Source organism: Trichosurus vulpecula, chromosome 1 (genome assembly GCF_011100635.1).
Source record: "Trichosurus vulpecula isolate mTriVul1 chromosome 1, mTriVul1.pri, whole genome shotgun sequence".
NCBI lineage: Eukaryota > Metazoa > Chordata > Mammalia > Diprotodontia > Phalangeridae > Trichosurus > Trichosurus vulpecula.
Window position 1 is genome coordinate 62,196,742 of NC_050573.1, and position 17,807 is coordinate 62,214,548.

The following is a 17,807-nucleotide window of genomic DNA, read 5'->3' on the forward strand; positions in this document are numbered from 1 at the left end:
CCGCCAAGGTTAAATAGCAGGTCAGTAGCTGAAGTCAGCCTGAAGTGAAACACAGAGGCCTATTTGTCTCAACACTGGAGACACAGCTAAGGCGGGTGTGGGTGGGGCACGGGAGGGGGGTGGAGACAAGACCTAATGCTTCCTCAGGACTTGGCCATTGCCCATCGTGACCAGAGGGGACTTGCTGCCGATTGGGTACTTGGTACCTGGGGCCTGTTCCAAACCAATCAATGTAAAAGTGAACTTCCTAATAATTGGAGCTGTTGGTAATGAGATAAGGCTGCCAATTAATTGCTCATCACTGAAGTCTCCAAGAAGCTGGTGGACTGTCTCTTCAGGGAACAAGGACTAATTCTGTTCCCTGTGTCCAATAAAAGATAAGGGATTCTCAATACCACTGATTCCTTACATGATGGGCTTCCATGGAGAAAATCTGATTGGGAAAAGTTCCACAACACTCCAAACCCAAGTACTATATGGCCCACTGGCACTTCAGCCTTAGGATCATGAATACGGAACTGGAAGGGGGCTCAGAGGCCAAAGCGGTGGGAAGACCACTCACTGATTCTAGAGTCCGAGGACCTGGGTTCAGATTCCATCTCTGATGAATAATACGTTGCCCGGGTCACACAGGTATTATTCATCAGAGATGGAATCTGAACCCAGGTCCTCGGACTCTAGAACCAGTGAGTGGTCTTTCCACTTATACGATGATATATTCCCAAGGCAGTCAGCCTGTCTCATTCTTACGCAACAAGTAGCTATTTTCTGCTAATGTCCCCAATACCGCCTTTCTTTCCACACTCCAAGTCCCAATTTCAGAGGCAGAAAATACCTCAGATAGCCTGTAGTTCCATTTCTACCTAATGGATGAATTTTGCTGGCACACAGCAGAATCTGCCTCCCTGCAATTCTGCCCACTGCTGCCCTCTATGGCCAAACAAAGGAAGTCTGATCCCTCCTTCCACTTCATCGCTCTTCACATCTATGAAGAGACATCACGTCCCTTTTAAGTCTGTTCTTCTCTAGACTAAATATCCCTTGTTCCTTCAAACCATCCTCATGATGTGGATTCCACTCTTTTTTCCCCATCCTGGCTGGTTTCCCTCTTCGGATCATCCTCATTCAACACTTCTCCTAAAACGCAGCCTACTTGCATATGCCTTGAGTAGGGGCTGGAGATTTTGTATTTTTATCCCCAGAACTTAGCAATGCTTGACAAAAAGTTTCACCCAGAACTGAACAAAGTACTCTAAATGTGATTTGGCCAGGGTAAAGGGCAGCAATACCCCCTCATTCTAGGCATGATGCCAAGACCCAGGGAAGGGACAAAAGACAACCACCTACTCAGATCGATACTGACAGTTTAATACATAATCAAAATTCACCATCATGTGGTCCACAGGCTGCATTCAGCATTGTGGCAAGCCAGGCCCACGTGCCCAGATCAGTCATTGACTGGCCCTTACCCAAGAGCCACCATCTCCACTGGGGCCACAACCACTGTTGTTAAGGACCCTTTTCCAGGCCCTATGGAGGAAGGGTTCATCCCACGCAAAGGAAAAGATCAAAGAGCCTAGAGGCTTGAGGCAGGCCCTAAACGGTGGCTTCCATTTCAGCAGGTTCTTCTTCTTCCAGAAGGCTATAGGAGGCATGGGTCTGGAAAGGTCTCTGCAAAGGGTGGGCCAGGAGTTTGGCCATGCAGTTGTGTAGCTCCACAGCTGGCCCTGTCAGCGAAACCTCATACTTGTAGCTGGTGCCTTTGGAATCCAAGCCTCCAAAGAGGGCGTATGTGTCCTAGGTGAGGGTGAGAAGGGGCCAAAGACCATCAGAGATGGGCACATATGCACCCACATGCACACACAAAGGTGAGACAATCAAAAAAGAGGTCCCCTGGTTCAGGGGAAGGCAAAGCACCCCCCCCCAACTCTGTTCTTCCCCCCATTCCAAAATGGCCAGCTCTAGGGGCAGGAATATGTGGAAGCGCTCTCTAAACTCAGGAACCACCCTCAAATAGCATGTTCTTTGGTGGGGCTGGGGGTGAGACTAAATGCCAATTCAGGAAGTTACACTTGCTGCCTTCAGCAAATTCAGGCAACAGCTGCCCTGTTCATTGGGGAGGGGGCCCCAAACCTGTGATTTCATTGTTGTCTGGAGCTCCTCATAAAGAGCTTCCTTCACCCATGCAGAGCAGACCCTTCTCTGCAAATGAAGGTCTTAGATTATGGCCTGAGAGCCCTGGCAGTGACCCACCCAGGGTCACACAGCCAGTATGTGTCAGGACATGGCCTCAGCTTTCCAGAGGCAGCCTAGTATGATTGAAAAAACTCTGGACTTGGGAGTCAGAAGTTATCCTAGTCCTATCCTTGTCCTTCAGTCACTTATGAAACATACCACAGTGTAAGTTATGACTTCTCTTGAGCCTCAGTGCCCTTGACTGTACAAATGGCCATTACCATTCCTGTCCAGTCCTCCCAGGACTAGCACTTTATAGGGTCCCTTCCAGCTCTGACACTGTTTTCTCAGACCCCAACTAGTTCAGATAGTCTATGTTCTATATATAATATATTCTGGACGAGCGGTTAGCCAGGTTGCCTGGAAGGCCTGTCTCTGGTGATGAGGAACCTACCACCTTCTGAAGCACCTCCTTCCACTGTGGGAGAGCTCTAGGTACAAAGATGTTTTGTTGACCCTGACAGAGCCAGAATGAGCCTCCTGTGGCTTTCAGCCACTGTTCCTAAGTCTGCCTTCCTGGGCTAAGCACAAATCGAATCCCTCTCTTACACTACACAGGTCTCTGGATGCCTGAAGACAGCTATCAAATCCTCCCAGCAGGTCTATTTCCCTCCCTTGCGTCTCCTCTGGATCTCAGACTTTGCACAAACCTCCAAACATGTTCCAGCTTGTCAATGTCCATGGGAAGAACTCAACAAAATACTCCAGATGCAGTATGATCAAGCCAGAAGACAGGGGCTCTATCAGCACACTCCCTCGTCCTGGGCATGATGTATCCATCATTGCAGATACGGATCATTATCAGCTGCTCTAGTTGTCACAGCACCCTGTTTACTCATACTGGGCCTAGGGTCCACTAAAAACCCCAGATCTTGTTCACACAAATACCTGTCTGGAGACTTCTTGATATCTTGAATTTGTGCTGGTGATTTTTTAAACTCAAATGTAAGATCTTACATTTATTCCTAACAAGTTTCATTTTACTAGATCAGGGGCAGAGAACCTGTGGCTCTGAGGCCACATGTGGTCCTCTAGGTGCGCATTCTGTTTGGATTCAAAGGGCCGTATTTGAAGACCTTGAGGGCCACATGTGGCCTCAAGGCCAAAGGTTCCTTGCCCCTGATCTAGATTATGCCCATTATTCTAGATAGTTGGGACCTTTTGGGATCCTATTATAGAATGACATGTTAGCATCTTCACCACAGCCCCCCACCCCAGCTTTTTGGTCTTCTGCAAATTTGATAAACATACCAACTCTGCTTTAATAAGAATGCTGAACTGCAAAGAGTCAAAGACAGACTCCAAGGCACTCCAGTACTAGAGCTCTCACTCCACAGTGACGCTGCAGTGATCGATGACCACTCTGCACCCAGTTATTCACCCAGCACCAAATTCATCCACTCATACTAACACTGAGGCAATATCTTTTCATTTTATTCCTAAGATACTTGGTCGAATGCTTTTCCAAAATCTACTACAGCATGTCCTTAGGATTCCCCTGACCTACCAACCTTGTAACCGTGTTCAAACAGAAATGCGATCAGTCCTGGAGGAACTCCCGCTGGCTCTGAGAGCACTGCTTCACTTTCTACACGCTCAGACACCAGCCCTTCCATAAAATGTTAGTTGTCTTCCAGGACTTCAAGCCAACTTTACCATTCTACAGTCTGGAGGCTTTGCCCTCATCTCTCATCTCACCTTCCAGCTGGTCTCCTCTTCTTTTTCCTCAGTACCATTATGGATATATACCACATCAAAAAAGAAATACGGACACTGAAGCATCTTCTGCAGGGAAAGAACAACAGCAAACCTTTTTTCAGAAACCAAAAACATAGCATGCTTTTCTAGAAAGGGGGCTGGCCTGGGAGTCAGGAGACACCTGCGTTTAAACTCCTCTTCTGGCCATTAGCTGTGCCCCAAGGGGACCTCACACTTCAATTCCTTTATTTGTAAAATGGGGCTAAGACCTATGGTCCTGCTCACTAACAACAGGGCTGCTATGAGGAGCAAAGTGAAAATATGGATAAAGCCTTTCACAGACATTAAAGGTTTCTGACCAAAACTTTAAGGTGGCAAGAAAACCCTGCATCAACTCCATGACTTCCATAGAGATTTGACTCCTGACAAAGAGTGTTCTCTCCTCCATCAAGGAAAATGGATCCCACAGTAGCCCACTGCCCATGTGCAACAGCACAGAGTTAGCAAGTTCTTCCTGATAGCAGTCTAAATGGAAATGACCACGGTGTGCCTGTCCACTCCCACCTGGCACATTTGTCCACTCAATTCTTTGTCCAACAAACTTTTATTAAGTAACTATGTGCACTGCACTGTGCCTGCTACCATGAGGAGAGGAGGAAGGGGGGATATGACAGGATAAAGAAGGCTGGGTCTTTGCCTTCAGAGACCACACAATCCAATAAGGGTCATATGAAAAGGATGCAGACAAAACACAAAGCAGAATATGGTAGCTGCCTGGCAGGACAAGGTGCTCTGAGACGGGTCAGGAAGAAGTCACCTCTAGCTGAAGGAGACCAGGTTAGACTTTAAGAGGGGATGCTATCCAAACTGAGCCTTGACAGGCAGGTGGACTGTCAACAGGAAACAATTGGGAGATATCATTCCATGCATAGGAATGGTGCAAAAATAAAAAAGGAAGAAAGGAAGAAGAGTACAGGATGAACTTGGAGAGCTCAGCAATCCAGTTTGACTGGAGCAAAGTATACAGGAAATAAAGCCACGTGAGATCAGGCTAGAAAGGTGAGGTAGCTCTAGACTGAGAAGGGTCTTGTATGTCAAGAGAAGGATTTTGGCCTTTAATTGATAGGAACTAGAGAGCCACTGGCAGGGTCTGAGCAGGAGAGTGGGATGATCAGGGCAGTGGACCATAAGCCCATTCTAGAAACCTATTCCTGGATCACATGGTCATCAGATTGGGAAGGGTGGTTCTTCTCCAGACATCCTAACCTTTTTCTCACCTACCTTTATGGGCTCCATCATGGCAAACTGGGCCTGGCAGGCAGGGCGACTGTACACCAAGATGGTTCGCACTACATAGGGTGGTGGGATAGTCTGGACGTTCTCTGTGACTGGAAGCTCAATCTTCTGCTGTCTGGACCAGCGGAGAGAAATGGGTATGTGACATTTCAGAGCACCTCTGATTTCCTGTCAACTAATACTTAAGAGATATCACGCCAGGCTCTTCAAAATACTTCCAACTAACATGGTACCCAGCTGCCTAAAACACCAAGACCTTCTAATCTTTACGTCAGGGAATGACAATAGCAATAACTTACATAAGGTTGAACAGGCTGTCCAAGTCTGGTATGGGAGAGATAAGGACCACTGAGAACGCCAGAGCGCATTAGGGTTCTCTGATGACCAGATAGTCATCTCTGGAAATGTGGGGTTCCTTCTTCAAGGCCTCCACAACTCCTGGGTGTCCTGTTACCCTCAAATCTCCCAAGGCCTCATTTCAATTTGCCCCAAAAAAGGATGGGGAGTCCTCCCTTTCTATTCCAGTTTACAAACAAGAGTACAAGTCCACTACAGGAAAAGGCAGGTAGGCCAATGATGACACAGCCTTTTGACATTTACTGTGGGGTGATCAGGTCACCACAGGAGCACTGGAACAGAAAAACACAGGCTGGAAAGGGAAGGAGAAATTGGGCAGAACAGAATGTGGGGAAAGAACAGAAGAGGCTGGGAAGTAGGCAAGGCTGGCTATATCAAGGGAGACTCTCTTCCTGACAGCTCTGGAGGTGATGCCATCAGCACTGAGTACTGCTTCTACAGGGCCCCTGAACCCCTTACTCTCTACACAAGTCCACTAGGTGTTGTGGGTCCCCTCCACACCCTTGCCCCAGCCTCCCCCTTGGCCCTTTCAGAAGGATACTGAAGGCCATGCAGGTAGCAGTTTCGAGGTCGTAGAGGCAGCTGCACAGCTCCCTGGGGTCAGAAGTCAAGCCTGAGAGCTAAAAACAAAACCAGTGCTGCTCACCTGTTTGTCTTTCTTGGTCTGTAGGTCCCACCTCCCAGATAAACATGTGAGAGGTAGACAGCTCTTTGGGGGCAGGTACTGCTTCCTCCACGTGTCAGCTCAAACATTCCTAGAACGGTCCCCACCCTTGGGGTCCCCTTAGACTAATCAACCTTTTCTGAGGATCTGAGGTAGTGCAAAAGGGAGAGGGGTTACAAGGTTCAGTAACAAGGGAGCTTCAATTTAACTGGCAGTTCCCATCAAACACCTGGCCTCTGTGGTCTGTGGTTTCTCACAAGCTTGGGTCAAACTTACATGTTGTCATAGAAAGACAAAGCTGTATAAACAGAAAGACCACCAAACTTGCAGTCAGGAGACCTTGGTTCAACTCTCTGCCACCTACTAGTACATCCTCTCTCTGAACCTCATTCTTCGTTTGCAAATGAACTGGGGTGGATGAGTTAGCCGATCGCTAAGGTCCCACTCCCAGCTCAGACATACTATATTTTAAATTCTCTCCCAACCCTGACTCCCTATATTCTAAGGTTCTAGCTTGCTCTATGTTCAATGCTCTTAAGTCCTTTCCAGATCTAGGATTAGAAGGCACTTCCATCTCCGATATCCTGTGTTGTGTTCCAAGGTCACGTACACCTAGATTTGACCATCCGTGATTCACTGAAGGTAAGGACAGGTCCTTGCTGGAAGCTGGAGAGCAGGCGGGCTGGATACCTAATCTCTTCCCAGGAAAGAGAAAAGCAGCAGAAGGGGAAGGCGAGGAGGGGCAGGGATTCCCCTCCTATGCGCACTCACCCAAGTGGTGTCGTCATTTACCACCACCAGGGCAAACTCATGGCACTTGTCAATCTTGTGTTTCGTCCGAACGAACATCTCAATCATCTTCTGGGACACGTTCAGGGCATTGGTCTTGGAGCTGCTCAGGGATAAGAGAGGATGCTCAGTCCTCAGTAGGCTCTAGACAGGGCCGAAGCACCTTTCCGAGGGGGGAGAGCCACTGTGGTTTGTCCAGGGAGAGGCACCCCCAAGGCTTACAACATGTCTGGGGCCACGGAGGGGACACTTGTCCGGGCTGAGTCACAGGGGACTCGGGGACTCCTCGCTATCACCGTCGATCAGCGTTATGTTCTACGGGATCCCAGGCCAGAGGAGAAGCAGGCTGAGACATCCTCCACCCACCCATGCCACAGAGGGTACCACGATCATTTTGTCCCTTTTCGTGCTCTGCATTTCTGCCCCACAGATCTCTTACTGGACTGTCCCCCTCTGCCTCCAAATACGATCCCAAATGATACGCTGCCAAAGTAGCTTAGATGGCTACGAATGGCTCTGCCCTCTCTATTTCCTGTCCGACCAGCGGCCAAAGCACACCAATTCCCCTCTCCTTATTCGCACTGCTATGAGCCTGGTTTACCTCTTAACTCGATCAGTCTAACTGCTGCCTAATTGGTCTTCTAATCTCTTTTTCCTCTCCCACTTATGCTTCATGTGCTGCCAAAGTGATTTCCCCAATACATGGGTCCACTCTGCTCTCAGCTAAGGCATCGCAGGACCAGTTCCACCTTTGTTACTCCAAGCTTCCCATCTGTCCTCAGCTAAGGATCCAAAGGTGGAAGGAATGCAGGATCAGAGTCCAAATAGCCTTACAGACTAGGGGAGAGGGGACAGCTGGGTAGCACAGTGAGTAGAGCACCAGTCCTGAAGTCAACAGGACCTGAGTTCAAATCCGGCCTCAGACACTTGACACATTTACTAGCTGTGTGACCTTGGGCAAGTCACTTAACCCCAATTGTCCTGCCTTCCCCCCTCCAAAAATTTAAAAAAAAAAAAGAAATTAGGGGAGGAAAAAACCTCTCACCCATTAAATGACTCCAGTTTCGGCAAAGACATTTCCTCTGACAGGTCGAGGCATATGATCTGTATTAAAGACAAAGGGGAAAGGAAATGAAAAAAAGTTAACACCCACTTAAACCCACCTCCCTGCCCCAGCCCATCCCCAGCAAATCACTCAGCTCCTTGAACCTCAGGCAAGCTGCAAAGTAATAACGTCACCCTAGGTCAACTGTGCTGGCCCCACCATAAGGACTTTTTTTCTAAAAGTCACCCCAAGAATGGCATTCCTTTAAAAAGAGGGATTCACTTGAGATACAACAATCTTGGTTATGGCTTAAATCAACCAACAAGGATTTAGTAAAAACCTACACAAGACTCTTCGTAAGATTTTAAAACTCTACTATTTAGTAAATGTGTGACCCTGGATAAAATACATTTAATCTCTCTGAGCCTCGGTTTCTCATCTGTAATATGGGACCAAAAAAATCCTACCATACAATATTGTGTTAAGGATCAACAGAGGTGCAGAGTACTTTGTAAACTGTAAAGTGCTATAAAGGTGAGCTAGTAACAATAACATAATCCAGTCTCACTGTGGAGTGGGCCTGGTGGGCACCTATTCTACCTAGAACGGCAGGAATTTCCAGTTCTTCCAGGAAACCCTAAGCAGCGCAGATCTGATCCTAACCAGAGATAGTGTACCAGAATTCTAGGCCATTGGAGTTGAAAGAGACTTTTATGATAACTGAGTTCAGAAAAATCTGGGAAGACTTGTTATGAACTGATGCATAGTCAGGGGAGAATCAGAGAACTAGTAATAGACAAATAACGATATTGCAAAGACAAACAACTCTGAAAGATTAGGAACTCTGACTGACTCGATGGTCAACCACAATTCCAGAAGATACATGACATAAAACATGCCACCTACCTCCTGCCAGAGAGGTAATGGACTCAGAGTGCAGACTGACATTTTTTTTTAATGGCCAATGTGAGAATTTATTGTGTTTAACTATTCTTGTTTTGAACAGGAGTTTTCTTTTCATTTCATTCTTAGGAGGGTAGGTGAGGGTGAAGAATGAGAGAGAGAGAGGAGATAGAAGAGAAGATCGATTTTCATTGATTAAAAAAATAAAATTTAATTTTTAAAAAATCACGTAGTCCAAATCCTTCATTTTATAGTTGAGGAAATTAGGGCCCTAAGGAGGGGCTCTTGCAAAGCCAAGATGAAAACCCAGGTTCCTCCCAACTCCGGCTAGGGAAAAGGGCACAAAAGAAACTAAATCTCAGTTCTTGACCAACTGGCTTCAGGTAAGCCTTTGGATAGAGAACAATAACTAAGTGAAAATAACGTTGGTATAAAAGCAGCATCCCAGAAGACAGCACCAAGCTGCAAAGTCAGTATTATAAAAATGTTCTGGTGTTTAATTATCCCGATTCCTGTACTCAGTAGAGTATCCTAGAAATAGGAAAGCAAAAGGTCTCTTCCTAGGTAGGTAGAAATACACACTTCTTGGGTATGGGACCCCCAAAGCTTTCTGGTGCCCTCTCATTCTGGGTCCTCCCTTGCCATCATGTCTGTACAACTGAGAACTCTGCACTGAGGGCTCATGCTATTACAATTAGTGTTAAAATAAAAGTCTCCCAATCTCTTCAAGCCAGAAGCTTATACATACCACCTTCTCTGGGCAATTGACCCTGGGAGTCCGGACCTGAAATTCTGGAGTCTGTGGCGGCACCTGCCAGGGCTTGCCATTGATGCTGGGGGGGTTCTGTGGGCTGTCATCAGCACTGGCTGCCTCACCCTCCCCTTCACTCCGATTCCCCACACTAGCTTGGGCACTCAGGGCTCGGTCTTCAGCTCCCTCTGGGTTGGATCGAGTCCGAGGCCTCTGCTCCATCACCCGCTCTTCCTCCTCATCTGCAGTACTTCCTGACTCTACTGGCTCCATGGCTGAGGACCTCAAGCTCAAACTGGAAACTCAACTCAGAAGACAGGCCACCTCCTCTGAAACAGTACCAGGGATAATTTTTGATTACATTAAATTAAAAAGATTAAAAAGGTTTTGCACAAACAAAACCAATGCAACCAAAATTAGAAGAAAAGCTGAAAGCTGGGAAACACTTTTTACAGCCAGTGTCTCATATAAAGGCCTCATTTCTCAAATATATAGAGAACTGAGTCAAATTTATAAGAAAACAAGTCATTCTCCAACTGATAAATGGTCAAAGGATATGAACAGGCAGTTTTCAGATGACGAAATTAAAGCTATTTATAGTCATAGGAAAAAATGCTCTAAATCACTATTGATTAGAGAAATGCAAATTAAAACAACTCTGAGGTTCTACCTCATACCTATCAGATTGGCTAACATGACAGAAAAGGAAAATGACAAATGTTGGAGAAAATGTGGAAAAACTGGAACATTAATGCACTGTTGGTGGAGTTGTGAACTGATCTAACCATTCTGGAGAGCAATTTGGAACTATGCACAAAGGGCTATAAAACTGTGCATACCCTTTGATGCAGCAATATCACCTCTAGCTCTATAACCCAAAGAAATCACACAAAAGGGAAAAGGACCCATACAAATATATATATATATATATATATATATATATATATATATATATATATATATATCACAGCTCTTTTTGTGGTGGCAAAGAAGTGGAAATTGAGGGGACGCCCATCAACTGGGGATCGACTGAACAAGTTGAGTGCAATGAATACATGAATGTAATGAAATACTATTGTGCTATAAGAAATGATGAACAGGTAGATTTTAGAGAAACCTGGAAAGACATGAACTGATGCTTAGTGAAGTGAGCAGAACCAGAAGAACACTGCCCAAAGTAACAGCAACACAGCACTGTGCCATGAGCAACTATGACAGACTTAGTTCTTCTCAGCAATACAATGATCTAAGACAACTCCAAAAGACTCATGATGGAAAACCCTATCCACATCCAGAGAAAGAACTATGCAGTCTGAATGCAGATCAAAGTACACTATTTTCACTTTTGTTGTTTTTCTTTCTCATGGTTTTTCCCTTTTGCTCTGATTCTTCTTTCACAACATGACCAATGTAGAAATATGTTTAACATGGTAATCTATATCAGATTGCTTGCTGTCTTAGAGAGAGGGGAGGAGAAGGAGGGAGGGACAAAAATTTAGAACTCTAAATCTTATAAATCTAAATCTTATAGTTGAAAACTAACTTTATAAGTTATTGAGAGAAAATAAAATACTATTGAGTGAAAAAATAGATATACTAATCCTAACCTTGTATCATGAGGAATGACAGAGATAATGTAAAGTACTCATAAACCATGCCATGAGAGGTCATAGGGCTGCAAGAAATTTTTACTGCTATATACCAGGGGACTGTATTTTTTTTTTCCAATAGTTCCAGTGTGTGCTAAACAAAAGGTAATTACCTGGTCTAAGAGACATGAGCACTCAATCTGTGGGTGTTTTGAAAGGGGAAGGAAGTAGAGGTTTAATATCAGAATTAGAAGAAGCCCTTAGAACATAGAATGTCAGATCTGGGTGGGCCTTTAGAGCACAAAATGTCAAAGCTAGAAGGGCCATCAGAACACTGAATGTCAGCTTTAGGGGGCTGGGGGCCTTGGAACACAGGGTGTCAGAACTGGGAGGGATTTTAGAACACAGAATGTCAGAGCTGGGAGGACTCTTAGAACAGAGGATGTCAGAGCTGGGAGGGCCCTTAGAACAGAGGATGTCAGAGCTGGGAGAGCTCTTAGAACAGAGGATGTCAGAGCTGGGTGGGCCCTTAGAACAGGATGTCAGAGCTGGGTGGGCCCTTAGAACAGGATGTCAGAGCTGGGTGGGCCCTTAGAACAGGATGTCAGAGCTGGGAGGGCCCTCAGAACAGAGGATGTCAGAGCTGGAATGGCTCTTAGAACAGAGGACGCCAGAACTGGGAGGGATTTTATAACACAGAACGTCAGAGCTGGGAGGGCCCTTAGAACAGGGGATGTCAGAGCTGGGAGGGCCCTTAGAACAGAGGATGTCAGAGCTGGGAGGGCCCTTAGAACAGAGGATGTCAGAGCTGGGAGGGCCCTTAGAACAGAGGATGTCAGAGCTGGGAGGGCCCTTAGAACAGAGGATGTCAGAGCTGGGTGGGCCCTTAGAACAGAGGATGTCAGAGCTGGGAGGACTCTTAAAACAGAGGATGTCAGAGCTGGGAGGGCCCTTAGAACCCAGGATGTCAGAGCAGGGAAGGCTCTTGGCACCCAGAACGTCAGAGGTGGGAGGGATTTTAGAACAAAGGACACAGAATGTTGGAGCTAGAAGAGACTTCAGAATAGCGGATCTGTTTAGAATAGATTCGCCTGTGCAATATAGACTAAATAGGACAGTTTAGAATAACTCATCTCTGCTCCAACTTCAAGTAGGACTTGCTGTCCTCCGGGATCAGGGCTAGTCACTGGGGGTACAAACACAAAAAGGCCAAACAGATCCTTCCCTCAAGCAGCCGACATTCCATCAGGAGAAAATACAAGCCGGCGTAAACACAAAATACACAGGAAATAAACCTAAGGTGATTTCCGGAGAGGCGATGGCTGCTCGGAGAATCAGGACAGAGCGCTCCGAGGTAAGCCTGGAAAAGAACTAGGGATTCTAAGAGACAGAAACTAGGAGGGAATGCACTCCGTGCAAAGGCACGGAGGTTGTAGATGATACACCAAGCACCTGAAGGACCACATAGGCCAGCGAGACACCGGACGTGGGCGCTGCCGGGGCCTCAGAGATTACCTGGTCCTTTCTCAGAAGAGGATGCCGAGGCCCCGAGAGGTGTGGCCCCCGACCCCGCCCCCCCCACCAGTGGGCAGGGCCCGCCATTCCTCCTACTCTCGCCTCCCTCCCAAGGCGCTGGCAGCCGGTCGGGGCTCGGAAGCTCCGCCGCAGCCTGTCCTGAGCTGTCCCCGTCTCGGCTCTCACCTCCCGGAGCCGCTTCCCAGTCTTTAGCCTCAGCAGCGGCAGCTCCGCCTGGAGGCCGCCATCTTCTCCCCCGCCCCCGGAAGTAGGGTCGCCGAAGGGCCTGCTGGGAGTCCTCGGAGTTTCCGGAAGACGGAGCCGGGGAGAGGAAAGATGAACAAGAGGCGGGACCGTAGGGGGCGTGACCTGGGGAATACATAGACTGACAGGATAGGCTGGGGGCGGGGCCTGAGGACTAAGGGCGGGGCCTGAGATTGTTCTCCTCTCCCTGCCCTCTGTGCTTTCCTCCGATCGTTCTTTTTAGAGCGTGTGCGAGAAGGTAGAGAGAACCTTGTCAAGGGGGTTGAGGGACTATTTAGTGAATAACTGTTATCCCACTGAAATATTCCTAAAGATGTTAGTGAAACAAAAATGTTGTTTATTGAATAAAGCTTTCTTTATGAAAAATTCATCTTTATTTTTTATGTGCATATCCATGGTAAACTCGAGGGTTTCCTCTTCATACTAAATTACACAGGTTAGTCGAAAGTTCATGAAAGCCAAGGGGTGTAGGGACCCCAAGAACACCCCCAATTTCCTAGTTCCTCCATTTAACTCAGCAAGTCCTCATTATTAATCATTTATTAAGCACCTACTATGTGCCTGACACTTTGCTAAGTGCTGGGGATACGAAAAGAGGCAAAGAACAGTTTTTGCCCTTAAGGAGCTCAAAATCTCCAAAAACATGTACAAACAAACTGGTGGGAAGACAAGAAAAAACTATGCACAAACATACAGAATAAATAAGAAATTATTAAGAAAGCGAAGGCACTAGGTTTAAGAGGGATTGGGAAAAGCTTCCTGTAGAATATGCGATTTTAGATGAAATGGGACTTGCGGGAAGCTAGGGAAGCCAGAAGGCAGAGATGAGAAGAGAGAGCATTTCAGACATGAGGAACAGCTGGAGAAAATGCCCGGAACCAAGAGACCATTGTCACTAGTACATGGCAAAGAGTAAGGTACAAGAAGCCTGGAAAAGTGGAGTGGGACTAGTTAAGGAAGGCTTTGAAAGCCAAACAGAGCATTCTGCATTTGATTCTGGAGGTAATAGGAAGCCGGACGTGATCAGAACTGTTCTTTAGGAAAACCAGGGGTATGTGTGTGTGTTTGCCCTTCGTTCTCGAAGAGGACCATGACATCAAAGAAATGATGACATGACTTGCAGTTGACTTTGATTTGAGTGAGAGCTGTGCAAGGTCACAGGCCTCACTTTCTCCTGCAGAGCCATTTGGGTCCAGTGGCTTCATATTCACCAGGATGACTGGAGATGGCCTGGGATGTAATGGGAGACTCTAAGCCCTTTCAGACTAAGGTCTTTTCAGGTGAATTTTGGGTGAATTTTGGAGAGGCAATCAGGGTTAAGTGACTTGCCCAGGGTCACACAGCTAGTAAGTGTCAAGGTCACATTTGAACTGAGTTCCTCCTGACTCCAGGGCCAGCGCTCTATCCACTGAGCCACCTAGCTGCCCCTTTAGGGAAATCACTTTAGTGGCTGAATGGAGAGTAGATTGGAGTTTTGAGAGACTGGAGGCAGGCTCACCCACTAGATCCCACCAGATGAGATACATCAAGTCCAGACTCTCCGCTACAACCTACCTGTCATATGATCATCTGGTGTTTGTTTGAAGACACCAGCCCGCTGCCTTTGGAGGTAGTCTGTTTTACCCTGAAATCCTTTCTAACTGTAAGGAAGTTCTTCACATCCCAGCGTGTTATTCTAATGGAAGAGACAGACAACAAGCACGTAGAAAATACATACAGCATAGATATGAAATAGGGCTTTACTTTGTTCATGCCAAGATCACCCAAAATGGAAACACCACATAGAAAATGTCAGGGACCAGATTCTGGGAGAAGACATTCTGCATTCCCCTTCTCTCCCTCTTTCTCTCTGTCACTGTCTCTCTCTTCCTCCCTCTCTGCCCCCCAGCAGGGAGTAAAGGTTCTGTTCACATAAACTAAACTCCATGAGAAGAACTACCTTTGCCTCCTTCTCGTTAAGCCCTGTGCCTCGGGGTTTGGGTCTGTTTTGTTTGACTTTTTTCATTTCTAGGTACAAGTTGTAGAATCTGCACCAGACCTGGACTGGACAGCAACTTTGACGGCAAGATTCCATGCTGGACGTTGCTGCCTGGCTGGCTAGGAAGCCCTAAAAAACCAGGTGTCTGGTACTCAAGAACAGGGAAGGCTTTGGACTTAGAACTTGGTGGGACTATGCTATACAGGAACTGAGTTAGGCTGTGAACCTGATCCCCTTCCCCTCCCCAGAGACCAAGGTGGTACTACGGGAGAGAGGGACTATTCCTTCAGATTTTCTTGGAGGGATGTTTTGTATGTTCTTGTTATACCTTCGAAATAAATATCCCTTTGTTAAAAACTAATCTGTTAGGTGGTTAAATGGAACTGGGGTGGAGGGGATCCTTAAAATTGGAGGAATATCATCACTGGGGGTTGGAACCAATGGTAGAGACTAACACACACCCCCCCCTTAAATTCTTTAGTACTGAAGCATCCTGGGAGAGAGGTGAACTGTAAGACTCCTAGCTTCCAAGCAGTGGGAAGCAGAGTAGACACTGTTAAAGTGAATAAATATAAATATATACAAAGTAATTAAATATAAAGTAGTTTTAGAGGTAGGGCACTACCAGTTGGGGATGGATCAGCAAAGATCATGCAGAGGATGGTGCTTGAGCTGTGTCTTAAAGGAAGAGAGGGACTCTGAGACAGAGGTAAGAAGAGAAGGCATTCCAGGTCTAGGGAATGGCAAGGGCAAAGGTGTGGAGAGAGGAAATGAAATGTTGTACATGAGGAACAGAGGCCAGTCTGGCTGGATCACAGAGTGCAGGAGGGGGAGGCTGGAAAGATGGGCTGGGGTCAGGTAGTGTAGGACATTAAAAGCAAAATGGAAGAGTTTATATTTAATTCTAGAAGCAACAGGAAGCTTCTAGCATTTATTGAGTTGGGAAGGCTTGTGCATAGATCTGTCCTTAAGGAAAATTAGTTTGGCAGCAGTACATAGGATGGACTGAAGTGGAGAGAGACTAGAGGCAAAGAGACCGATGAGGAGGCTGTTGGAGTAATCCAGGCAAGAGGTGTTGAAAGCTTGACCTCAGGTCACTGGGAGCAGTGGGAAGGGGTTGAATGGGAGAAATGATGTGAATAAGAAACAGCACAATTTGGCAATTGATTGGATGTGGGGGTGAGGAGAGCAAGGCACAGGGGATAACGCCATGGTTATGACTCTGGGAAACTGAAACGATGGTGGTCTGTTTGACAGAAATGGGAAAATTTAGAAAAAAGTGATGATTGTTGCTGTTCAGTCATGCCCAACTCTTCATGACCTTTTTTGGGTGTTTGTTGGTTTTTTTGTTTTGTTTTTGCAGAGATACTGGAGCGGTTTACCATTTCCTTCTCCAGCTCATTTTATAGATGAGAAAACTGAGGCAAACGGCGTGAAGTGACTTGCCCAGGTCATACAGCTAGTAAGTGTCTGAGGTCAGATTTGAACTCAGGATGATGAGTCTTTCTGACTCCAGGCCTGGCTCTCTATCCACGGTGCCACCTAGCTGCCCTAAAGGGGATAATTACCCTTTGGTTATAATCACTTAACCAATTTTGAATCCATCTGTTTCTATCATAGTCCTACCCACATCTTTCCATCTTGTCAGGGAAGACAGTGCAAGAGGCTTTTTGTTGAATGTTTTGCTGAAATCTAAGTGAACTATTTTTACAATATTCTCCTGATATATTGATCTAGTAACTGCCAAAAAAAGAAATCAGATTAGTCTGGCATGACCTGAAGCCATGTTGCGTTTTCCCATTCATTGCTTCCTTTCTAAATACTCAAAAGCTTTCCCTTTGATTGTATGTGTAAGAGATGTGATTCAACACCCTCACCTCAATAGATCAAGCAACAGATATGATTATGTTTTTAAAAAGCTGTAAACTCCCTATGATCTCTTTACCAGGTCCTTTCTAATAGCCTCAAGAATCAAACAGATTAGTTGGCTAAACAAATAAACAAACTAGGCTCTTGGGAGCTTTGCATAACAAAAGAAATAGCAGCAGCTGCCTCTTTCTCCTTTCCCTTTCCCTTTTCCTCTCTTTTCACCTTCCCCTTTTCCATCTTTGACCCCTCCCCCTAACATACATATACCTCTTTCCCTCTTTTTCCTTCTGTTGATCATGCCACTGGAAAGAGGCAAGGCATCTAATGAAGAGCAGAGAGAGACACTAAGTAAAAACATGGACATAGAAAGACACAGAAAGATAGTCACCAGAGGGAAGTAACTTCAAGGGCCATGACCCCTTTCACTAGAGAAGAATGGCCATGGACTAAAGAAGTGACTTATAGTAACCAAAAGCTGCGATTTTACCCCTTAGCCATAAGTGTTCTCACCACCATTTTATTTTAAATTTGAATCCACTCTTCCCATGGATGCTGTCTGTTTTTGTGAGAGACTGCACTCCAGAGCTTTGAGGACATGTTTTGTCTTCACTTTTCTTACTATACTACCTTAGCAAATGGCTTTGTTAAAAAGCAAATTGAGTCTGACTGATTCGAAATGGGGGCTTGTGAACAAAGTACTAGTAGTTAACCCCTCAGGGTTATCCCTAGATCCCTAAAATTAGTAATAGCACCTGTCCTCTGGAGACCAACCCTACCAATGTAAGTGAGAGTTGCAGAAATAGCCTTGGAAAAGGGGCTACAGATGTCCATCAATTGGGGAATGGCTGAACAAG

General features: G+C 46.2%; 1 protein-coding gene across 1 annotated transcript; it reads right to left on the minus strand.

Annotated features, from left to right (window-relative positions):
* Positions 1-1,347: 1,347 nt before the first annotated feature.
* Positions 1,348-13,130, minus strand: BABAM1 (BRISC and BRCA1 A complex member 1). The gene is made up of 9 exons (XM_036742001.1): positions 13,029-13,130; positions 9,736-10,067; positions 8,085-8,143; positions 7,022-7,142; positions 6,128-6,206; positions 5,529-5,553; positions 5,215-5,344; positions 3,934-4,020; positions 1,348-1,797 (listed from the first exon to the last, which is right to left on the minus strand). The coding sequence occupies exons 2-9, from the start codon at positions 10,009-10,011 to the stop codon at positions 1,597-1,599; spliced, it is 978 nt and encodes a 325-aa protein (XP_036597896.1). The 5' UTR covers positions 10,012-10,067; positions 13,029-13,130; the 3' UTR covers positions 1,348-1,596.
* Positions 13,131-17,807: the final 4,677 nt, after the last annotated feature.